The sequence below is a fragment of the Puntigrus tetrazona genome, unplaced genomic scaffold, assembly GCF_018831695.1.
Source record: "Puntigrus tetrazona isolate hp1 unplaced genomic scaffold, ASM1883169v1 S000000008, whole genome shotgun sequence".
NCBI classification, from domain to species: Eukaryota; Metazoa; Chordata; class Actinopteri; order Cypriniformes; family Cyprinidae; genus Puntigrus; species Puntigrus tetrazona.
The window spans coordinates 235917-261015 of NW_025047688.1; the positions used below are offsets into that span (position 1 = coordinate 235917).

A 25099-nucleotide genomic window follows, 5' to 3' on the forward strand; every position below is an offset into this window, starting at 1 on the left:
TAGTCAATGTATAATTTGTCAAATAGCATGTACAGGTAGACAGATTTTTCATTTTTGGGTGAACCGTTCCTATAGGTCTATTTCTAATTACACGCATATAGTACTCATACATCAATTGGGAGGGGGCTTTATTTATGTGCAAGTGCAATAAGTAATACATGGTAATTCAATAAAATTACCAGCAAGTCTTACTACATTTGCATTATGTGAAAAAGTCTCCCTCCGCAGGGCAGAAAGTGCTAGTACAGCAGAGCCAAAAGATGTCTAGCACAACACATAGGCAAACTTTTTTCGTTTTTAATTTTAGCTTTTGTTGACGAAATGCATTTTTTTTTTTAAGCGTCTTAATTTTTTTTAATGAAATATTCATGACTGTTCGTCACATGAATTAATTTTTTTTATTGACAAGACAAATATTATCTACAGTGTAATAATTGCATAAAATCGCTTAAATACATATTACATTAGCATTTGAAATTGGCCGTTTCATCTCACGCGGCTCTTCTTCAATGTGGACATCTCCCCAGAGGCTTTTCGTTTGCGTGACGATGTATCTTGAGCTTTTTCTAGATCATTTGTAGCTGCGCCAGGAAGATAGTAAGCATCCATTGAAGGAGAAGGCTCCTGAAAAAAAAAAAGAAGCTAATTTATACATCTATTAAATCATACTTGTTGCCTCAGCATAGAACATACATCATAGAAACACACATGAAAACATTTTGTCAAGACATAATTTATTGCCGTCTAAATAAAATGAGGAAATAATATTACGTGTTTATTGTAACGCAGTAAGACAGCGCTCTTGTTTAATACAACTTTAATGAATTTTTTTGATCCACTTCAAATGCTAACTACTGTACGTAATAATCAAATATGCAAAGACACAGCCTTTGATTACCTAATGTGTAAATGAGCTGTGCATATGACCCCAATAACTGCTGCTAGCAGCTATTTTGTTTAATATTTGAAAAAAATGCTTTATATTTTTACTGTATAATAAAATCGCTTGTTTTTTATAGTCATTGAGAACAGCAAAACAGAAGCTGTAAAAAACATTAATAAATAAATACAAATCCCCCAAAACGTGCTGTCCTAGACAGGTGTCATCATTATCTCTCACCTGCATGAGGTAATCAGCGATGTACTCCGGTTTTAGACATCTGACCCCCTGAACTGCAGCTTCACTGACATCCACTCTAACATCACCTGGTTTTAACCGACTAAAATCCACAAACAGGTGAGTGGTCTCTTTAAAAAGAGAAGGGGAAGGGTCTGGCAACACCTATAAAGGGACAGAGAGGGTTAATACAAGACAGAAATGAAGTCGGGGGAAAATGGAAATCACTGTCTGTAAGGCCACAGGAATACAATTGTTATTTATGTATGCAGTGTAGAATCAAAAGTAAAAAGGAAAAAAAAAGACAACAGACCTTGGCTCCCCCAGACTGCAGCAGCCGTCTGAATCCAGCCTCTCTGGCCTGGTCAATATTCAACATCACAGTCCAGCCTCCGAACGCACCCTGCATGTCAACAGCGTTAGATGCTGCCCTATGCGCTTGCATGATTCTCATTTAAGCAAAACACACGTGTACCTCTTTGTTTGAGCCGCCTTGTAGTATTTTCCTCCATCTCAGGGCTGCCAGTGCCAGTCTCTTCTGCTGAGAGTTGATGGATGGGAGAGCATCCAGAATAGAACTGCTGCCCCACTCGTATTGCTCCTCCTAATACACACACAGGACATGAACGACATCGTCTTTTATCATTGAAAGACACTGATCACGAATGCAGACACTTGCCTCTATGAAGTGTCCTTCCGCACGGCAGGCCTCCAGATACGAGCGGTGAAGAATCCATTTGCCTGCTGCCATAGCGGCCAAATACTTCTCGTTCCTCAGAGGATAACCAACAATCACATGAGTGCAGCTGGGATCAAAACTCTGCTTCTCTAATACAACGCCACCTGCACATGGACACAAACATAACGCATTAAATAGAGAACAATAAGTTACGGAATACAACAATTGAATATATTAAAAATACAGAGTAAAACATGGTTTCAAATGGGGTTTTTTTTGCCATTGCTCCAGCTGTTTTTCAGCCGTTACCTCAGTCTTCATTCTTGTGATGTTTCTAAAATCATATGCTGATTTGTTGCATTTCTTATTAATATATATTTAGGAAAAAATGTTGAATTATTAGCAATGTATACATATATTAATAAATAAATTGCAGAAACTGATATTTTTTCCTTTTTTTTTCCCACAGTCAATTTTGATCATTTCAATGCATCCTAGCTCAAAAGTATTAATTTCTTAAAGAAAAAAAAAACATTTTTACTGACCTTGTAAATGTGGACAGCAGTGTGTAACATACATAGCCATATATTACACACATTTTTTTTAATGAGAGCTTTTATGGAAAGATTTTGTTATCTTTGACCATGGTGCTGTTTTGTGCGTTTCATTAGGTTTCCTACCACAAAAGCTAACTTTTTATCTTAGGGCCCCTGCATTTTGTTCTATTCCATTATGCTTAAAAAGTAGAAGATGGGAGGCACTAGGTTGCCTTGTTTACTAACCTAGCTCCTCTATGAGGTGACTGTAGTCGATGCGTTCTTGTGGGTTCAATGAAGACAGCAAGAATCGTGGAGGATCCTTGACCTCCTTCTTTTCTTCAATCTGTTTCATAATATTTTAGAAGAAATTTACTTTTAACTACTGTTGATGCAATGTTCAATAAATTTAGGGTGACCATGCGTGTCATTTTTCCCTGAACATGTCCATTGCCGGGATTTCTGTATTGCTTTGATTTAAAAGTACCTTGCTTTGAAAACATAAGGAACCGGTGTCAGTCTGCATGCTAACAAAACCAAAACCTAGATATTTTAGGCAATATAGAAATCCTGACCAGGATGCGTCCGGGAAAATGGCTCTCCCCTTAGTTAATTGCAGCACAATATTGTTTCAATTACAATAGTTTCATTCATGAATAAATTAGCATTTTTAACAAATTAGCTGAATGAATGGTTTAATGACTCCTGCATAAAGGTAGCCATTTGCTGCCAGTCACTTGCTGACAGCCTGTTTAAAACATGCTACTCCTGGTGAAATAAAAGCACTTTTGGAAAGCTGCATTTCCAGTCAGATTGGAAAATCAAAACGTATGTTATTAAACTGAATAAAAAACACATAAGCATATTTATATAGGAAAAATATCATAAATCACAAGAAAATCCATCCAAAAGTAAGTCAGACCTTTAGCGAGAGAGGTACATATACCTGTGGAAGGGAGGTGGGGAAAGCAAAAGCAGGTGCTTCAGGGTTCTTGTCAGCTGGAGATGCGTTCACCTTTGGCTTCAGCTGTGCATCAATGACTTCAAAAGCAGCTGAAAAATGGTCAGAAACGTTGAATCAGAAAATTTTAATGCCATTTTACTTCTTTCCAGAAGGTTATTTTGTCAAAATAAAATCTTAAAAGTGCTGACAGCTAGTGACGTTTACTGCAGTCCGAATTAAAAATGTCTCTTTCAAGCGTAGAAATTAGTATTGTAATTTCCCTACTGTAAAGAAAAAAATGGATAACTACGAAACATTCATTTTCATTTATTTTAAATGGAATTTATTTACAATATATGGCAACTGCCATTATTGTTGTTGTTAGTATAATAATAATAATAATAATAATAATAATAGTTAATATAGATTATTGCTTGTCAATGTCATTTACACAAACAGTATATTAAATAAAAAGAGGGCCCTTTAAAGTGCAGGTAAGTCAACTGACTATATCTGACATAGTTTTTATAAAGTCTTAAATATGAACTCTGACAGTGTATTCGATAGAATAATTTAACTTTAAAATGTACAGAATTCAAAATTTTCACTTGCCTCTTTTCTTTTTTAAAATACTGCAATTAACATTGCATCATGGTCTTTATATCACAATAATGCTGTATCGTGTAAGTTCATATTGTTACATCTAAAAACTATTTTTACATTTTTTTAAACTATTTTTAATGTTTATTAATAAAAAAAAATAGTTCTGCTAATTTTATTTGTCAGTTGTTGAAGGAGGGAAAAATAAATAAATCTGCCTTAACCTTACAACTATAAATTTCATTTGAAACTATTTAAGATTAAAAAAAGTTTTTAAATGGCTAAAAATGTATTATTTTTAATCAAATAAGTACAGCCTTGGTGAGCATGACGTTAAGAAAAAATGTAAATAGAAGCATTACAAAAGTGTGACATTTTTTAAAAATGTAAAGAATTTTTCTTTTTACCCATTTCTACAAGTTCGGAGTCAGTCATAGAGTCCCTGGCTGTGTGGTCGGAGAGGGGCGGTGGGATGATGGTGAGGGTTTCTGAGTGCTGAGAGGGGCTGCCAGGCCACTGCATGTTATCAGCCAGCTTAGCTCTCTCCTCTCGTGCGGTGGGATCGTCCCACACGATCTGCTCACTCTGAGAAGGCTCTGTATTCAGGTCCACAGCTACTTGACGAGACATTCTGCCAAAACACAGTCTTTTATAATGCAATCTTAAAATCATCTTTCACGATGAGAAAAAAAATGTGATGATAACCAGCAGTTACTGTATTCTCTCAGACGCTACAAGCTTCAAGAGAGTGATTGGATCAGAGAGCACTCTAGCAAGTCTTGTTTTTATACCGTAGGGCCTCTAAAGTGCGGCTGCGTCTTCCCATTCGCCCCAGGCTGTCCGGGGTGTGGGGCGAGTCTAGTCCCCCTGAGCCTGTTCTGGCCAACCGCGAGGAGGCTCGACGACCGTTGGTCAGTTTAGTAGCAGACATGATCTCTTGAAGTTGCCTTTGAAGGCTCTCTCTCATCTCAAGTGTTTCTGTGAGATCTGAGGGAGGGAGCAGATAAGAAAAAGGAATGAAGAGAGAAAACGAGCACTGAATTGTGACTGGGTCAGTCAGAGATTTGGATCAACATAGACATTTTTCAACATAGACTTTTACTTCTTTCAGTGCTGGCAGTCTGATCTTTCTCAGGCTCTCCCACACTGACACGCTGAGGGGTTGAGAGGTCTGTGATGCTGTCAACAGGACTAAACTTTAAAAAAAATTAATAAATAAGTTACAGCATATAAAAAAAGCTTTATACGATTGGACTAAAGAGTATGGGTTGGGCAGTGCCAGGCATAAAATCACTCACCCTGGTCTCCTCATTCTCTGTAAAAGCCCTGAGTCTGGTGCGGGGGGTGGATAGAGGAGGTGACCTCTGAGTGCTATCTGCCATCTGACTCATGGTGAGGCTCATTTTGGGATTGAATGTAAAAGGGTAGAGTGACTCGGACACATGCTTCTGCTCATCTGCACACTGAAAACAGAATTTTCAGTATGCTTTGAAGTAATTTTTATGTAATAATAAAGCAGTTCACATCTTTGTTGCATGTTCAAACAATAAATATAATCTAACTTTATTAAAAGTACCTGCATTTCCATTACATATGTGCAAAACCTGAGCAATATTTAGTAAAATTACTGTGAAATTACAGAAAATGCACTAACCGATGTGACCAAAACTTTCTTGTCTTTCGCGATAAGCCATGGACACAGATTTTGGTAAGTATATCGCAAGCCACTACACCAGCCATTAAATTCACTATAAAGTCACTTCTGAAATGTGCCGAGAGTGCCTGTGATTAGCTTTGGTAGCCGTGTTGCAGCCGTAACACCCAAAGACTTGTGCAGTTTAACTTGTCTAAGCATTAATGGCAAAGAATGTCTCTTATACTAGAGAGAGCGACCACATATGAAGTGCTTCTTGAAGGTTATGGTACATTGAAGAATGATCATATGACTTATTATGTATGCCACGTGACAAGCTTTTTTTAAGCTGCATAAAAAAAAATAAAAACCTATTTGTAATATATGGGAAATTGCATTTCCTTTAGGCTTATTTTCAATTTGGTGTCTGAAGGGTAATGGAAAGCAGCTAGTAATAGTAAAATAGTAAAAACATTTTATGTTATAATAGATATGTCTTTCAAATGAATGCTGTATATGCTTTTCTCATTAATTAAAGAATCCTGAATAACTGCATCAGAGATCATACAAAAAATTAAGCACTGATATTTAATCGTCTGTATAAATTCAGAATTAACACAGAGACCCTGTTTTGTGAGACATGTATTTAGAGTGTACATACAGCCTGTAGCCAGTGTTGTGACACTATATGAAGTCTTCTCTCTTTGACAGCTTTGTATTCTTTACTGTTGTCTCCTACTTTACCCTGGTAGATGTAGTGAGTGACAGAGTCATCACATGACCACCTATAAGAGAGGAAATGCATTAAACTCCACCTTTAGCTAAAACCAAATTTGTATCTCAAATGGCATTATTACTTTTAGACAGGCTCACTCAAAATGAGAGGTTAGAGAGATTTGGTATATACCTGAATTCTGCCCCTAGTGAGGCGGCCACTGCATTGAGTTCACTTTGCTTCTTGCTTAATTTCTTGCTTACACACACCACCACCCCACTGAGAGGAGCTGCCGACTTTTGCTCCACCTGCAAGAGAGAGACATAGCTATATATATATCCATACACACAGGTTGTGTGTTTACGAGTGTGCGTGTGTGTGTGTTTACCTCAGGTTCAGGTTCTTTTCCCAGTTGTGGACTGGCAGTCATGGCTGCGAGACTTGTGACATGGCTGCGGTTGCTGTTGGCAACTGCAACTTTAAGGTTCCTCTCAATGACCTCTGACAGAGGTGTCTCAGCCCCCTGACTTTGCTGAGGTTTATTACCAGGAGTCTGCAAATGGTCAAACACATCCTACAACACAGACAGGTCACCATATTACATATAACATAAACATTAGTCACTGTGCACTTCTCTGACTTTTAACCCTAAACAAAGCAAAAGATTTTTTCTGGACTTAAGATTAGATCTCTTCCTATGTCCAGCTCACCTTTGTGTTAAACGACGGTCCGAAGAGTTTGTCTCTGCTCAGGAACCGAGAAGGAGTGTCTAGCTGGAGGGAAGAGTCTTTCTGCAGGGCTCCTTTGGCGTCCTCCTGTCCTGGGGTGGCAACATCTGTCTGTTCTTCCTCTTCCTGTCTCAACTTCCTGACTGCTGAGCGGACAGTGCGGCTCTGAAAGCGAGCCATGTCCAGAGGGGTGATGGCAGCACTATTTTGTGGGCCCAGTAGTGGGAGCTCTGGAGAGCGCTGAAAGATGCGAAGTGGTGGTGGGTCTTTCTGAGATGCTCCGACAAAACTGTCCTCAGTTCTCTCTATGTAAAATAACAAGGAAAGAGTGATATTTGGTGTCCAAGAGGTATATTATTACAGTGGTGTATGACATATACATTTTGACTGACTTTATACAATTTAAAAATTTCAGGCTTAAAATCGGAACTCCATCATAGAATGTTGTTAATAGACCCAAATCTTACTTCCTATAACCGGTAAGGGAAGCAACACAATCACAACTTTTTCACTGCCATTACTGCAGCATGCCTGGTTGATTTTTTAATTTATTATAACAGGTGTTTGTCCTTCTACAATATTACGTGGGAACATGCATTTTAAAATGGAGGACGTTTGGGCCTACGTCTCATATCATGAAATGTTCCTATTAATATATTTCCCTTCCAAATGTGCAAATTGAAAAATAACAGATCTATTTTCCAACTAACCAACCGCAGTCAAGTTCATCTTTCCATTAATGTTCTTGTTACTGATCATATTTCATACATGCTTTGAAACAAACACCCTTACAAACCATAGTTTTACTATAGTAAATATGTAGCTACATTTTTTTATTTCATTTATTTATATTACTTATATCCATTTGTATTGCCACAGTTTTTAATTCTAAACAGTATAACGTTTTAACAGTATGATTTTGAATATCAACTGAGAATAGATACACCGCTTTGACGGGCACTTGTGATTAAGGTCCATTATAAATCTACTTCCGGACTGACCTGGAGTGGGAGGCTGGTCAACCAGGTATCGTCCCTCATCAGCACGCTTCCCTGTTCTGGCTGACTCTAAAACCCAGCGGATTGTGACTGCAGGTAGACCCCATTTCTGAGCAGCCTGGTACTTTGTGCCCTCAGGAGTCTGGAGTACCAAATGAGTGCTGGCCAGCATTCCTTTTTTCTGATTAGCAGTCCGCACAAAGTAATCCTGAACACTAGAGACAGATGCGTAGGGCAGAGAAATAGGAAAACATTAGATTAGCTCTGAGAAAAAGGTAATAGTTATAAAATAAAAAAAAAATTTTATAAAAGCTTATAATTCTGATTCTATTTAAAAAAAATTTAAAATTTCCAAGTAAATAAAATGTATGGAATAAATTTAGGTGGACACAGAAATCAAAATATCTACAAAAATTGTCTTCATAGGAAAAACTTATTCTATTGGCAGATTGTTTTTTTTGTTGTTGTTGTTTTTAAAGGGGCCATAAACTAACTTTTTTATTTTTCGTACTCTTCTCTGAGGTTTTATAATGTTATCAAAATTTTTACATCAAAAAGATCATAATTTATAAGTTGGATGTTTACCAGATTGTTAATAGTACAACCACAATTTGTATCTCAAATGATCAAGGGTAATATTGGTACCTCAGTTCATGACCCCTTTAAAGATAAGCTTACTTAATTTTTTTAAGAAAAACATAGTGTTCAACTTTAATTTTGGATTAAGTAAATACATCTTGATTTAAGGATGTTTAGATATTTGTCCTGGAAAAGAAATACTGAGAAATACTGAGTAAGGAGTGCACTCCATAATACATCATGCCACTTCAGATACAGCTGTGTGACTCATAAATAATGCACTTAAAAATCAATTTAAGCTTCTTGAAAAATATGAATTTTATTAGTGTGAACTGAAACTTTAGGAGACAGCTGTCTATGGTGGTCCTCAAGATATTAGCACAATAATAACACTAAAATATTGTCTAATTCTCATTATCCATCCAAGAAAATATTTTGAGATATTATTTTTTGTCTATCACACACTGCTATGAGGAAGATACACAACTGTAAGCAAAAGGTCTTACCTCGCTCCCAGATGTTTGGCAAGCTGAATGAGAGATTCCCGCTCAGCTCCAGTGAACTGACTGACAGACAGCACACAATCTTTGAGAGGAGAGAAGCCTTCTCTCACAGCTACTGGAGTGAACAGAGGATGAGAGGCAAGTGGCAAAACACACTGCTGCTCCACACACATGGCCTGAACACACACACACAAACACAGTACATTAGTAATAAATAAAAATCACAAAAATGATCCTGCCTGCGCATAGACTCAAACGTTAACTTTCTTACCAGCCAAGTATCTGTCACAACCTCATCTACTGTGGCCTCCACATCACAGCCCAGCAGTGGCACGATAGCATAATGTGCCACAGCTCTCGAGCGGCCAACCAAGATCTTCCCAGAGTTTTCCATGACTAGCTCTGAGAGCTGCGCATCAGCCTCAGCTCCAAAACCAACCAAGATAAAACGCTTCCCTGCAAAAAGGCCACCCTCTGAGGTCTCAACCACGGTGGAGTCCTTCACTGCAGGTGGAAGCTCTGGAAGCAAAACGCTCTGCCTGCTGCTGGTACTATTAGTGGCCTGAGGCAGCTCCACTGCGGGAAACACAGGCAGGGAAGAATAAGGGTGACGGACAGGTGTAGTCAGAGCAGGGTTTAAATATTTATCAACTCACCCACAGTCTGGTCATTCTCCATGTACTGCGAGAGCAGGTCTTCCTCTGCTCTGGCTTGGCGGCCTGGACTAGGGGCAGGAGGAGGAGCTACAGGTGGTCTGGAGGCCCGAGGGGCAGCTTTATGAGGAGCAGGCATGTCAACAGCGGCCGGGGCGGGAGGCAAGAAGGAGGGGTGAAAGTAGGCATCCTCTGGGAGCAAGGAACCATGGGAGAAACTGTCCAGCAACCACTGCAAGGTCACTATATGGGGTCTGAGAAGAGCATAGTTCACACTGATCAAAATGTATATTTTTAAACTATTTTAAATAGACTTTTACCTTTTATTGGCCTTTTTTGCTTTTATAGAGTCTTTTTGCTTTGATGCATTATGCATTCTTACATTTAATCAGTGAATTAGAATAGAAAAACATTTAGGGTGTTACCAAGCATATTAAATCAGTATCAAATGCAGATGAAACACCAGAAGCTATTGTATTCATCCGAATTGTATGAAGATGTATTTACACCATGTATTGCTTCTAGACAGTTTTTAGATGGGCTTCAGCCCCCTATTTATTCGTCTTGGCCCCTTTTAGATTGCAGGATTCCCCTATTCTTGAGAGAATAAAGAGGCATTGCAAACATGGCTGCTGAATGAACAGGCTTTCTTTGAAAGACACTTCATCATTCTAAATGTATTTTAATAAACTGAATCATGCAGTGAAAGAACGCACTCTAAATGTGCGCACACACACACTAGTCTAGACTTCACGTAACGTACGCATTCTATAATTTCACATTGTTAAAACAACAATTACACTTGCACCGTCTGTCACATGTATAGTTTATCCTTCTCTGTTAGCGATCAGGGATTCACGTGTGATAAATGCAGGGAAATAGCTAGGCTGACAGAGAAGGTTTTAGAATTAGAGACACGTATCCAAACTTTAATTGAGGACAGTAAGAATGCGAGGGCTGTAGATACTGCTTTGGATGCGACTAGTACAGTGAATCGTGTACATTGTTCGGTTCCAGCCTCAGAGCCCGTGCAGCAGGGCAATTGGGTGACCGTGAGGCGGGCTAGTCGCGGGTCAAAACACCGCTCATCCGTTCCTATCAGAACATCAAACAGGTTCTCCCCACTCAGTGACGCACCCACTGAGAAACCTGATCAAAGTGCTCTAGTAATTGGCGATTCTATTATGCGGAACGTGAAAATAGAGACACCAGCCACCATAGTCCAATGCTTACCGGAGCCAGAGCGTCTGACATCTTGTCAAATTTAAAAGTGCTGGCTAATGCTAAACGTAAATTTCGTAAGATTGTTATTCACGTCGGCGCTAATGATGTTCGACTTCGCCAGTCGGAGATCACTAAAAATAATATTAAAGAGGTGTGTGAATTTGCAAGCACAATGTCGGACAATGTAATATGCTCTGGTCCCCTCCCTGCTTACCGGGTGATGAGATTTACAGCAGATTGCTGGGTCTCAATGGCTGGATGTCTAAGTGGTGCCATGCAGAACAACATAGGCTTTATAGACAATTGGATGAGTTTCTGGGGCAGACCTGACCTGTTGAAAAGAGATGGTCTTCATCCCTCTTGGGGTGGTGCCGCTCTTCTATCTAGAAATATGGCATATAGTCTTATAGCTCCAACATGACCAACTAGTGCCCAGGTCAGGAAGCAGACAGACCGGCTAAACCGACCGTCTGCTAGCTGCCTCACGTCACAGAAGGCAGTTAATTCTCAGCACATAGAGACTCTTTCACCTAGATATCACACTATAGAGACTGTGTCTGTTCCCCGAATTAGAATATGCAGAGAATGTCCAAACCTAATCAAAAGCAATAATTTAATTAATGTCCAACAAATTAAAACTACCTATAATTCAAATAAGCAAACGATAAAACTTGGCTCGCTAAATATTAGATCACTTTCCACAAAAGCACTTTATGTATATGATTTGATCAATGATCAGAAGCTAGATTTGCTTTGTTTGACAGAAACCTGGCTAAAACCAGATGATTATATTACTCTAAATGAATCTACCCCCCAAAATTATTTCTATAAAAATGAGCCACGTTTAAAAGGTAGAGGGGGAGGTGTTGCTACAATTTATAACAATATTCTTAGTACTTCTCAGAGGGCAGGCTTTAAGTATAACTCATTTGAAGTTTTGGTGCTGCATATAACATTATCTACAGAATCATGTGCTAGTGATAAATCTTCTGTCATGTTTGTACTGGCTACTGTATACAGGCCACCAGGGCACAGCACAGATTTCATCAAAGAATTTGCTGATTTTCTAACTGAGTTAGTACTGGCCGCAGATAAAGTCTTAATTGTTGGCGATTTTAATATCCATGTTGATAATGAAAAAGACTCATTAGGATCAGCTTTCTTAGACATTTTAAACTCCATTGGGGTTAGACAACACGTCTCTGGACCTACTCATTGTAGAAATCATACTCTAGATCTAATACTGTCACATGGAATAGATGTTAAAATGGTTGAAGTACTGCAGCAAAGTGATGACATTTCAGATCACTATCTAGTCTTATGTGAACTCTGTATAGTTAAACCTGTAAACTCTGCACCTTATTACAAGTATGGTAGAACCATCACTTCCACCACAAAAGAAAGCTTTCTAAATAACCTTCCTGACTTATCTCAATTCCTTAGCTCATCCAATACGATGCAAAAACTTGATGATGTAACTGAAACTATGCACTCTCTTTTTTCTAGCACTTTAGATACAGTTGCTCCTTTGCACTTAAAAAGATATAAGAAAACAATCTGACTCCATGGTATAATGAAAACACACGCACCCTAAAGAGAGCAGCCCGGAAAATGGAGCGCAGGTGGAGAAAAACCAAATTAGAAGTATTTCGTATTGCCTGGCGGGAGAGTATGCTGTCATACAGAAAAGCATTAAAAATAGCAAGATCTGATTATTTTTCATCCCTTTTAGAAGAAAACAAACACAACCCCCGGTATTTATTTAGTACAGTGACTAAATTAACAAAAATAAAGCATCAACAGGTGCTAATATGCCCCAAGAGTATAGCTGCAATGAGTTTATGAATTTCTTTACTTCTAAGATTGATACCATCAGAGATAAAATTGTAACTATGCAGCCGTCAACTACAGTTTCACATCAGATAATGAGCTTTAGATCCCCTAAGGAAAAATTACACTCTTTCTCTATTATAGGAGAAGAAGACTTGTACAAACTTGTTAAATCATCTAAACCAGCAACATGTATGTTAGACCCTGTTCCATCTAAACTATTAAAAGATCTGCTTCCAGAAGTCATAAATCCTATTTTGAACATTATTAATTCATCATTGTCATTAGGTTATGTTCCCAAAACCTTTAAACTGGCTGTAGTTAAACCTCTCATTAAGAAACCACATCTTGATCCCAAAGACTTAGTAAATTACAGACCAATCTCTAATCTCCCTTTCTGTCAAAGATACTAGAAAAGGTAGTATCCTCACAACTGTATTCCTTTTTAGAAAAAAATGGTGTCTGTGAGGATTTCCAATCAGGTTTTAGACCGTACCATAGTACTGAGACTGCTCTCATTAGAGTTACTAATGACCTGCTTCTATCATCTGATCGTGGTTTTATCTCGTTATTAGTGCTATTAGATCTTAGCGCAGCATTCGATACTACTATCGATCACAACATTCTCTTGGATAGACTAGAAAACTATGTTGGCATTAGAGGAAGCGCCTTAGCATGGTTTACATCATATCTATCTGACCGCTATCAGTTTGTGGCATTAAATGAGGAGGTATCATATCGATCAAAAGTGAAATATGGAGTTCCTCAAGGCTCAGTGCTAGGACCGTTACTTTTCAACCTTTACATGTTACCTCTGGGAGATATTATCAGGAGTCATGGTGTTAGCTTTCACTGCTATGCTGATGATACTCAGCTCTATATTTCAGCGCAGCCTGGTGATACACACCAAATTGAGAATCTAACAGAATGCATAGTCGATATAAAAAGCTGGATGATGAGTAACTTCTTAATGTTAAATTCTGAAAAAACAGAGGTGCTAATAATTGGACCTAAAAACCCCACATATAATAATCTAGAACACAGCCTATTACTTGATGGCTGCTCTGTTAATTCTTCATCATCAGTTAGGAACCTAGGTGTGCTGTTTGACCGCAATCTTTCCTTTGAAAATCATGTTTCTAGCATCTGTAAAACTGCGTTTTTCCATCTTAAAAATATATCTAAATTACGACCTATGCTTTCAACCTCTAATGCAGAAATATTAATTCATGCGTTTATGACCTCAAGGTTAGATTATTGCAATGCTTTATTGGGTGGTTGTTCTGCACGCTTAATAAACAAACTTCAGCTAGTCCAAAACGCAGCAGCCAGAGTCCTTACTAGAACTAGGAAGTATGATCATATTAGCCCGGTTCTGTCAACACTGCACTGGCTCCTATCAAACATCGAATAGATTTTAAAATCTTATTAATTACCTATAAAGCCCTGAATGGTTTAGCTCCTCAATACTTGAGCGAGCTCTTATCACATTATAGTCCTGCCCGTCCGCTGCGTTCTCAAAACTCTGGCCATCTGATAATACCTAGAATATCAAAATCAACTGCGGGCGGCAGATCATTTTCCTATCTAGCACCTAAACTCTGGAACAATCTCCCTAACTCTGTTCGGGAAGCAGACACACTCTGCCAGTTTAAATCTAGATTAAAGACACATCTTTTTAACTTAGCCTACACATAACACACCAACACACCTTTTATTATTCAAATCCGTTAAAGGATTTTTAGGCTGCATTACTTAGATTTGCTGGAACCGGGAACACTACTCCTACAATACGATGTACTTGTGACATCGTAAAAAGAATGGCATCTACGCTAATATTAGTCCTGTTTCTTTCTCAATCTGTTTTCACAGTTTGTATTCAGACTAGATGGTGGATCAGCACCCAGAGATTATGTTCATCAGAGACCAGAACACCTAGATGCGCCCGTCGACAGATCACCAGATCCTGATGCTCACACACACACGCACACGCACACACTAAGTCATTTACACTACCTGACACAGCTGCGTTTAAAATTGAACTGGAAGTTAAGTGCTGGGCGTCCAGTCAGAGGAGAACTGACCCCAACTGAGTCTGGTTTCTCCCAAGGTTTTTTTCTCCATTCTGTATGCATGGGGTTTTGTTTCCTTGCCGCTGTCGCCTCTGGCTTGCTTGGTTGGGGACACTTAACTTCTAGTGACTATCGTTGAATTGACTACAGAGACCGTCTCTGCATTTAATAAGAAATTGGTCACTCTCGTCACTATACATCCCTGTCATTATACTGTACAGTGCTTTGATGCAACCTGTGTTGTTAAAAGCGCTATATAAATAAAAATGATTGATTGATTGACATATTGTCTGCAATGATAACGCAATAGCACACCACTACCTTTTGCATTCTGCAACTAGTTACCTTGACATGGATTTAGACTGACCTGTGAGTGGCTTTGTCAAGAAAGACTTTGACACCCTGGTCTGGTTCACCCATCACTATGTGTGTCAGGTCTTGGCTGGGTTGGTTGAAGCGCAGCCCTCCAGCAGAGTTCACCATCCGCCGCAGTTTCTCCAGTTTCTTTCCTGATAGGCCACATAGATATAACTGCAAGGGGGAAAAAAAAAAGTGAAAAAGGGTCAATGATTGAAGTTTTTTTCCTTCCAGATTCAACATTTAAATTCACACAAAATTCAAAGGATATCACTTAATCCTTAGGATTAGGCAATGTCCCAAATGCATAACTTTAAGCATCGTTTTAAGACAAACTGACCTTACAGCCATCCAACAGGTCATCAACTCGACAAACAGTGATGTCAAAAGAATCAACTGGATCAGGAGTCTCTATGTGGCTGATTCCTGCTGTGGTGAGGGCCGTTTCATTGACATTCATACTGATATTGGAAATATGGCTTAATCCCAAAAGTGAGGGACCTTCTGCACAAAACAAATGATACAAAGAAATACATACACGTGTAAACCTTCGTCTCAAAACAATGTATGACAAATTGTGACTCTAGCATAACGACAAAAGTGTTTTACTTACCCTCTTTGCTCCTGTTGGGTCCTGTAGGAGTGGAGGTGTTGGGTCTTCCCGGCTTCTCCTCTGCCCTCTTCTTTCCACGCTCCACAACATACCTGCTCTCATCCTGACAGAAGCCCTTCTCGATGCTGTCAAACAGCCAGTGCAGTGACACACAGTATACGTTCCATTTCCGGGCGAACTCATACTTCTGACCTGAAATGCAACGCATATGTTTTGGAGTGAAGAGAACGCTAGGACTGTATCCTAAAACATACTAATGGGAGATAATGGGGTCACCTGTGGGTTCACTGACAATGAGGTGAGTACATTCATTCATCTTGAGCTGCCCTGTGTATTTGCCTCCATTCTGGTCACACAACCTCTGAACCTCTTTACGCTCCACAGTAGAGAGTCCCATCACGCACACCGTGCAGCCTTTCAGTACTGGACATTGATAGTCCTCCATATTCAGTTCAGAGTGATGGAAAACACTGTTGGGGTGAAGAAGAGATGTTGTGAAAAGAAGGTATTTTGTTTGAAGATTAAATGGATGTGTGAATTAAAAAAAATAAAAAAACGATGTGCACGGATATCCCATAGTATACCCATAGTACTACACTGCAGTACAGACGTTACCTATCCTGAGACTTTTCCCAGCATGCTTTCACCCAGCTGGGCAAAAAAATGGGCTTCCCAAGGCTTGCAGCCACAAGGTATTTCTTGCTCCCTACTTCACCTGCCACCAGGTGAGTAACAGATACATTGAGATCACGGTAGACCCGTCCACCCATCAGCTGGACAAGATCCATCACTTCACTCTACAAGAACAACAGAACGACCTCTTACAAATGTATTTTACTGTTTCAGTCCCACTTTATATGCAAAGATGGAGAAACAACTGTATATTAGACTTAATCATCAATGTTTTTTTTCCTTACCCGTGCCTCTTTGTCAAGGTTGGTGCAGGAAACGGTGACATCAGCCATGGCCATGTTGTACACAGGCTGCTCTGCTTTGGGCACGCATCTCTGCTTCTGCAGACAAAACAGCACTACCAGAGGACTCACGATTCTGCATCCCAGCTGCAAAACATACAGTTTTGTAACATGTTTATTAACAATGCAAGAATACTGACAGTCACATTAATGTTACGAAATATTTGTTTCACAAAAATGTTAGGTTAGTCATTTACCAAACTTTTTGGCAAAGATTATCCTGACAAAAATATAAATAAATATATATTTTATAAGTGTTTAATTAAGTGTCAGTGTTTATTTTGTGAACACGATAAAGACACAACACAATAAAGTTTTTTTTTTTGAAGAATTTAAAGAATTCTCTTCTGCATTTTTGGATCCAAAATACAGCAAAAGCAGTAATTATTAAATATTTTTGTAACAGATTTCTATATAAATATATATTCAAATGTAATTAATTCCTATGTTTATTCAATTATAGCTTTGAAAAAACATTTGCAAATAGAAAGCTTTTATTTTATAAAGATATTTCACAATATTAGTGATTTTGCTGTATTTTGGATCAAACAAATGCAACCTTTGTGAACAGATAAGAAATCTTCAAAAAATAATAATAATAATAATAATAAAAAAAATAAAAACATTAAGAATTTTGACTGGTAGTGTAAGCTATAGTATTAAACCTGCCAGCACTTAGTTCATTTACCAATTTATTAGTTAGAGAGACTTATTGTTTCCTGTTACATGAACACTTGGATTACAGAGAAAAATTTTTTTCAAAAAGTTTATCACTAACTGAGATCTTAAAAGCACACACATTTTATGTAAATATACAATAAAGAATTGGAAGTGGCCAACTGCTTATCACTACAAAAGTGAAAAATCCCACAAACGCACCCTCCTGCAGTGATCAAACGCATTGCTGGTGAAGTCACTGAAAACAAACAGGGACTTGTCATTGTGGTCCAGCTCAAGAGCAGCTTCCTCACCCAACGTCTGCACATATTTCTCTGACTGCAGTTCCACTATTGCCTGTAGACGAGCATATAATTATATGAACAAAAAAACGTCAAGTAGAACCATTAAGGTTATTTTAGGATATCATGATATGTTAGTCTTTAATGACATATATTAACAAGAAAGATATGTTATGGTCACCTTATAGGCCTGGAGAGCCAGATCGCTCTTCTGTCCATTGCGTTCAACAAATTTCACAATATATGCCTCCTTGTTGTCTTTTGACATGGTGGCATATGACCTACATTACATGGAAAGAAACATACAAGGATTTAACATCATTAAACAATGTAAACGTCTGCTAATCATTAGTATTCTGTAGTGTAATATACAGTATAAACACGGCATGTTGTATTTTTTATTTTTATTAGGTTTAACAAAGTAAATAGCAATTAAATGCAGAGATCGAACAAAACCGGATTCTATTTATAATTAGGAAACTGATTATTCGAATCGACTTCTCACTGCAGATTGTTTTGATTCTCTCATAAACAAGGCCAACAAGACAAAAGTCAAACATTAGAACTCTCATGCAGCTCTAAAGTACTCTATTTTGTGCCTTTTTTAACATTAAAATAAAACAACCAAAACAAACGCTCATAATAACAAATGAAGACTTACAGCGAGACCGAGCAAAATCTTGTTTACCAGGAACTTCTAAAAGACATAAATCTCATTTCAGCTTAGTTTGTATCACTTCTCCACAGAAACACATGGGAACAAGTATTGCATAAAGCAGCAAGCTCATTAATTTGCTAATCTGCCTGTATTTTATTTTGAAAATATATGACTGCGGAACCGTATTCCAGTCATTCGCGCCATCAGCTCTGGAAAATAACTTCCGCTTCACTTCTGTTCCTTTGATAAAATGGGAGAAATAATTCAAAAATGACCGCCACCCACAGGACTGGAGGACAGTATTGTCACAAATTCAAGAAATAGTTAAATTCGACTAATATTTCACTCTATGTACATTTAGAAGTAAGTGTAATTACTTTCGAAATACTAACCGCGTTTTTAGGCTGTTTCCATAGTTACACAAAGAGGCGCGCGATTCGTAAAGAAGTTGTTTTACTCAATCAAATCCTTTAATTTTAATTGGTTCACAAAACTGTAGTATGATATGCGTTATCGCGTGGTGTATTATGTTTTAAACCAGTACGAATTTGCGGGAACTTCGTTCACTGGGGGAACTTTCGTTCCTGTGAGTTTTATGTTTCACTCCGGGCTCAATATCTAGACACACTCTTCGCCAGCTGATTTCTAACAGTGCGGACGTGTACATTAATTTTAATCGCTGGCGTGCTTTATTTTCCCCATCGGATAATTTCAACTCGCTCTTATTACGGTATAGGAATTGCAAAGAAAAATGGCAACCGTTGAGGAACTGAAGCTGCGAATCCGTGAGTTAGAAAACGAACTAATTAAATCCAAACAGAAGCAAAGTGATGCTGAACATCACCTCAGACCAAAAATTGATAAAATGAGTGCTGAAGTCGTAGACTCGAACCCATATAGGTGAGCATTTTGACGTTGCTGTGTTTATTTACTACTTTTTTTTTTGAACGTATGGGAGACTAAAGTCACTTAAATTCTCTATTTAATATCTCGCAGTCGTCTAATGGCACTCAAAAGGATGGGCATAGTTCAAGACTACGAGGTAAACATGCGTATTTATTATTTCTGACACTTGTGTATTGATGATAACTGCTTGCTCGTGTTTAGATGAGCAATATCCACCTGCTGTCATTCTCAGAAAATCCGCTCGTATGCTGTGGCAGTGGTGGGAGTTGGAGGAGTGGGGAGTGTCACTGCAGAAATGCTCACCAGATGTGGCATTGGTAAGGTAATGCACCTTTATCCTCATTCCTCAATATATAGATCGAATAATGCATAGCACAAATCAACCAAATGTAAAGACGCACAGATTTGTCTGTCTGTGGAATGCGCCGTTAATGTACAATTGGTGCATTCTTTTAGCGTGTGTTTCCAGTCTGAGTACAGGAGGGAAGCCAACAGCATAACCCCCAGAGACATGCCTTGGCTCTGCAGTAACAGACTGTCATGCCTCTTTTTGCTGTGTCTGTGATTTCTTCCCTGCAGTTGCTGCTGTTCGACTATGATAAGGTGGAGTTGGCCAACATGAACCGGCTCTTCTTCCAGCCACACCAGGCAGGGCTCAGTAAAGTTGAGGCTGCAGAACACACTCTTAGGTAAATATAGCAAGAATGATCAAAAGTGACACTCACCACATTTATAGTCTTACAGCAACGTTAAATATACGAGATTCAAATAAATAAATATTTTTATCATTGATAATAAGAAGAAATGTTTCGTTAGCATCAAGATGTTTCTAGTCAAGTCTAAAGAAATAAAAGCGCAAAACATTATATCATGGTTTCAAAAAACTAGGTTAATCTGCATTAACCTTATTTGTTCACTAACCTCCTTTTTCTCCATTTATATTTTAACTAAATGTGAAGTGGATTAAAAATGTGAAATTTAGTTGATATTTCCCATTTTAATAGTTTTCCTGCAAACTCACTTAAAGAATTTAATATAATTTTGCCAGGAAGGTTTTAAATTATTATGGCGTTAATGTAAAAAATCTTGTGTAATACAACTTGTGCTTGTTTGATTTTTGTATTATTGTTTTTGCTGTGAAAAGAGCTTAAGATGCTGACGTGATAAAATATACTACTACTGTGTTTTCCTGCATAGGAACATTAATCCAGATGTTGCTTTTGAGACCCACAATTACAACATCACCACGATGGACAACTTCACGCATTTCATGGACCGCATTAGGTGATCACTTTTTTTTTTTTCTCAGTTTTCCTTCCCTTTTTAAATTTGGCTGTAATAAAAAAATGTTTGCTTTTGTGTTTTTAGCCATGGAGGACTTGAGGAGGGGAAGCCTGTGGATTTGGTCCTCAGTTGTGTTGACAACTTCGAGGCTCGGATGGCTATTAATACTGTACGTTTTTGGCTTTTGACCGTATGAACTCATTTTAATATATACAAATATATGTTTAATCCTTAATCCTTTTTTTCTATATTTTTGAAAATATTTAACTTAATTTCCCCCCCCCCACGAAGTCACTGCAGCTATTTGCTGGTTTGTTTCTCTCCTACAGGCATGTAATGAGCTGGGTCGGATCTGGATGGAGTCAGGCGTCAGTGAGAATGCCGTTTCTGGACACATCCAGCTCATCGTCCCTGGAGAAACTGCTTGTTTCGCTGTATGACGCGCTCACACTCCCAAAACACATGCTGTGTGTCTTGAATATGAATTGTAATGTTAAAACTATTTCATATGCTTATTCTCGTCTGTGCCATAAACCATAAAACACTGGTAATTTCTGCCAAGTGTCAGTTAGGTTGGAAACATTGATCTGTGTGTGTGTGTGTGTGTGTGTGTGTGTCAGTGTGCACCTCCTCTCGTAGTGGCTGCAAATATCGACGAGAAGACACTGAAGAGAGATGGGGTTTGTGCTGCCAGTCTGCCCACCACAATGGGAGTAGTCGCTGGGCTCCTTGTGCAGAATGTCCTGAAGTAAGACTTCATCGCAATCCTGATGATTCAGCACAGACTAAATCATGCTGTTTTTAATATCGATAAAGCATACTGTAGAAATTTCCATGGTCTAGTTTAACTGCATGAGTGATAATTTAGACGTTTTAGCATTTAAAAGGCCTTTTAGTATCATTCTAAAAACATGCCCTTTCTTTTTGCTGCAAGCCGTTAGTATTCATGAGTATAAACTTTAAATTGTTAGAAATATTTTAAGACCAACACTTAGTTGACTGAAGCACTGCACTTGACTGATCCATACATGATATAAAAAACATACGTTTTATATTGCATGGGTGCCACATCTGACAATTTTAACATGCATCACAGTTTGATTTAGTCCAGAAATATTAAGACGTCACAATTTAAATAAAAATAACTGCTCAAGTTTGAGGACTATTCACAGAAAGCTACATTCTATATTTTCACAGAAAGGGTTTTACCAAGAAGGTAAAAGATAAGGCTTTTTTTTTCATAATTAAAAATTTATGTATACAGTACAACAGCAAAAACCGTGAGGGGAAAGATATTATGCCACATTTGCTTAGATCGTTTTCTAACAAGTCAAGCTGCAGTACCAAACAGAACCACGTGGAGATGCCAACAGACCACTATACCAGCTTCCTTAACCTTACCATATAATGTGGGCTATTCTACAGAACTGGTGCAAACTGCTGTCTCACAACCAAAAAAAAAAAAAAAACACATTTAAAAGGCATTCAGATCTTAAGTGTTCAAGTCATAGATTTTTTTATTGTCAAATTAAACCCACAGTAATATTCAAAATATTTGTAATTTATATATAAATAAAATTTGTCGGGTGCTTTCAGTTGGGAGGCGGCTGTCCTGAACCCTAACCACAATATCAGCTCATGAAAATATTAAAATAATTTTAATGGGTTTTTTTTTTCCCATTCCCAAGTTTCTTTTAAAAAAAGTAACATTAAGCAAATGTATTATTTAAAAATTTCTTTTTAAATTATTGAACTCATTTTACTTAATTATCTGTGTTCCAGGTATTTGCTGGGGTTTGGGACCGTGAGTTATTACCTGGGCTACAATGCCATGCAGGATTTCTTCCCAAGCATGACAATGAAGGCCAACCCACAGTGTGACGACAGACACTGCAGACGACAGCAGGACGAGTACAAGGTGACGCTCCTACAAATACAAACATACTCATTTTTATGTACTACTGCCGTACCATTCAAAGGGAGATTTATTGATTAATAAATATTATTTAACCAGAACATTGTTAATTATCAAAACATTTTTCCCTTAATTAGTAACAACAACTGTTTCTTGGCACGTTGTGCAATCTAGGATGTAAAAAAGGCATATTATGATAACCAGTTGGTATTAATACTACCAGTATGTGACGTGTTATTCCTTCCTTACTCCAGAAAAAAGAAGCAGAGCGACCAAAGCAGGAAGTATTACAGGAAGAAGAGGAAGTGGTGCACGAGGACAATGAATGGGGTTGGCATTCCACGCACATCACATTCCTCATTCATAAAACGAGAAAGCTTTAAATGTTATGTAACCTTGAACACGGTGTTGTTTCCTGCCAGGCATTGAGCTGGTGTCTGAGGTGTCAGAGGCAGAGCTTCAGGACGCATCAGGACCGGTACCAGATCTGCCCGAGGGCATTACCGTAGCCTACACCATACCTGAGAAAGTACGAGCCACTGAGTTCTAACACAACAGAGTGAAGTTGCATTTTATAATATTTTAGTAGCGGCAAATAAAAGTGTTTGTTTGCATAGTGTGTGCTGTGTACATTTATACACCCACACATGCACTTATACCTTTAAGAATGTTTAAGTGTTTACAAAATGTATAAATAATATCAATTATATGAATATAAATATATACATGGAAGTATTTTCAAATCCAAAACCTGTGTGTGTGCTTATACAGTAGTCAACATTTTGAAAAGGATCAAAACCTTTCATCAAAGTTATCCTAAAACCAAAACAATACCCATTTTTGTCTTTGGACAATTTCGGATCTAATTAATCGTGATTAAACGTTTGACAGCGCAGGTTTGGGTTAGATGCTAATATGATTAATAATAATAGCTCAAACTTCCTGTGAAAAAAAAAAAAAAAAAAAAAGCATTTACCTGATAAATAATTAATAATAACATTTAAAATTTCGTTTTTTTAATAAAGTCATACTTTTCAGCAAGGATGCTTTAATCAAAATCGAAAGACATTTATGTTGCAAAAGATTTTTATTACAAATAAATGCCATTTTCACATTTTATTTTAAAAGTTAATAATATTTGACAATTAGTCTTTTTTTATTAATGCAATGCAGCCTTGGTAATAGTTATAATTAATCAATTATATCGTCTCTTAATTACCGTGTATGTGTAATACATGTGTTCTTTGTTTTTGCCAGGATGGAGCATCAGGGAGACGGTGGAGAAACGGATCAGAGTTTAGAAGAGCTAATGGCTCAGATGAGAAAGATGTAAGGAACAACAAACAAAAGGAAAATGACGTCCTTGAACTCAGAAGAAACTAAACTTTCCCACACACACTAAAGACAAACTCATTATTTTGTACTTACATTTAACATCCGAAGTCTCATAATGAATGAGCTTGGGTTTAGTGTTTTTTTTTTATTTATACTGGTTTTGCAAGCAGCCTGTAACACTCAAGATGTTTACAGGTTTACTTCAACCGAAAGTCTTAATACTGCTGATGTTAATGTTTCACGGTTGTCACAGAATGGTTTACAGAACAAATCTCAAAGATTTTTTTTGTTGTTGTTTTTTTAAATAACTGTTTAACAGCTATGTGACAGAAACGGTTACAACTTCAGTCACACATCTAAATGTTATCCTCGCGTCTAAATCTGAACGTGCTTGTAGACGCCCCAGCCAGACGTTTTAAAGAACATCATTTCATCATCGGCCCGATTCTGACTGCTTTGTCGAATGGTATGACATTGTAATAATGCAAATAAAAAATACATTTATTGTTGTTACATTCCATTTTGCTTTTCCTGCATTTAAACTACTTCATTATGAAGAAGCCTTGCGATAGGTGTCAAAATCTCGACGACTCTTATTTTCATTCAATTATGCATTTATTGGCAGACAATAAACAATATTTTGTACATGGATCGTGCGCATTAGAGGAATTTGGGTATAAAACGGACCTCATTTGGCAGTGTATAAAAACATCTCTAAAGGACCGGCGGAAATTGTATGACGACAACAACGTGATGTAATACAAACCTTAATGGAAGTAAATTATGACATAATTAGCCTCCAACAGTCCAAAGACAATTTCGCTACAAAAATGAGGCACGTTACGCCGATTCACGTTTTAGCACCGTTCCAAATAGTTTTAAGCACCCACAAGTATTTGCAAGACGTTCAAAAATTAGAGTTCGGCATATCCACTGTTTTGCATCAATTTAGTATTTTACATTTTTTCATTATACACGTCTCCTAAGTAAACGGGTAACCATGAAAACTAGATAGAAGCGATATGGCAAGGTATTTCACAGAGACAATTCACACAGTTCAAAAAAAAAAAAAAAAAAAAACAGCAGCAGTACCATTTCCAAATACAAAAATATGGGTCAAAAGTCATATGGACGCATCTTTTCAGATTAACAGTCACTGTATAAACTAAACAACACATACAGACACGGTCACTGTGCATCACAACAAATAGAATTATTGCACATGCTGAGTTCTGTGGTGCTGAACCGCTTAAATGCTTCTTCTCAAAAATGTGAGCGCCTACACAAT

At 37.8% G+C, this 25099-nt stretch overlaps 2 protein-coding genes across 2 annotated transcripts; one reads left to right on the forward strand and one right to left on the reverse strand.

Annotated features, from left to right (window-relative positions):
- Window positions 1-379: 379 nt before the first annotated feature.
- topbp1 (DNA topoisomerase II binding protein 1) lies at window positions 380-18594 on the reverse strand. Its single transcript, XM_043229562.1, has 28 exons — window positions 18375-18594; window positions 17895-17994; window positions 17634-17768; window positions 16698-16841; window positions 16396-16577; window positions 16057-16250; window positions 15781-15972; window positions 15508-15671; window positions 15178-15341; window positions 9688-9938; window positions 9303-9607; window positions 9035-9207; window positions 7953-8164; window positions 6934-7256; window positions 6612-6797; window positions 6416-6531; window positions 6170-6293; window positions 5174-5338; window positions 4978-5071; window positions 4667-4862; window positions 4283-4506; window positions 3279-3385; window positions 2579-2678; window positions 1797-1960; window positions 1593-1721; window positions 1431-1520; window positions 1121-1282; window positions 380-624 (listed from the first exon to the last, which is right to left on the reverse strand). Exons 2-28 carry the CDS (start codon window positions 17979-17981, stop codon window positions 487-489), a joined length of 4521 nt encoding a protein of 1506 aa, XP_043085497.1. The 5' UTR covers window positions 17982-17994; window positions 18375-18594; the 3' UTR covers window positions 380-486.
- Window positions 18595-18984: 390 nt separating this feature from the next.
- On the forward strand, window positions 18985-23859 carry LOC122332250 (ubiquitin-like modifier-activating enzyme 5). The gene is made up of 12 exons (XM_043229551.1): window positions 18985-19271; window positions 19368-19413; window positions 19510-19599; window positions 19857-19966; window positions 20475-20561; window positions 20646-20730; window positions 20891-20995; window positions 21182-21309; window positions 22344-22479; window positions 22731-22806; window positions 22899-23005; window positions 23734-23859. The coding sequence occupies exons 1-12, from the start codon at window positions 19123-19125 to the stop codon at window positions 23857-23859; spliced, it is 1245 nt and encodes a 414-aa protein (XP_043085486.1). The 5' UTR covers window positions 18985-19122.
- The last annotated feature ends 1240 nt before the right edge of the window (window positions 23860-25099 follow it).

Coding starts and splice junctions, on each gene's coding strand:
- topbp1 (XM_043229562.1), bottom strand. CDS start 17,981: ATGTCAAAAGACAACAAGGAGGCATATATTGTGAAATTTGTTGAACGC. Junction 9,608..9,687: donor GGAGAATGACCAGACTGTGG/GTGAGTTGATAA, acceptor TGTTTCCCGCAG/TGGAGCTGCCTCAGGCCACT. Junction 1,283..1,430: donor TGCAGTCTGGGGGAGCCAAG/GTCTGTTGTCTT, acceptor GTCCCTTTATAG/GTGTTGCCAGACCCTTCCCC.
- LOC122332250 (XM_043229551.1), top strand. CDS start 19,123: ATGGCAACCGTTGAGGAACTGAAGCTGCGAATCCGTGAGTTAGAAAAC. Junction 19,414..19,509: donor GCATAGTTCAAGACTACGAG/GTAAACATGCGT, acceptor TGTCATTCTCAG/AAAATCCGCTCGTATGCTGT. Junction 22,480..22,730: donor GACAGCAGGACGAGTACAAG/GTGACGCTCCTA, acceptor TCCTTACTCCAG/AAAAAAGAAGCAGAGCGACC.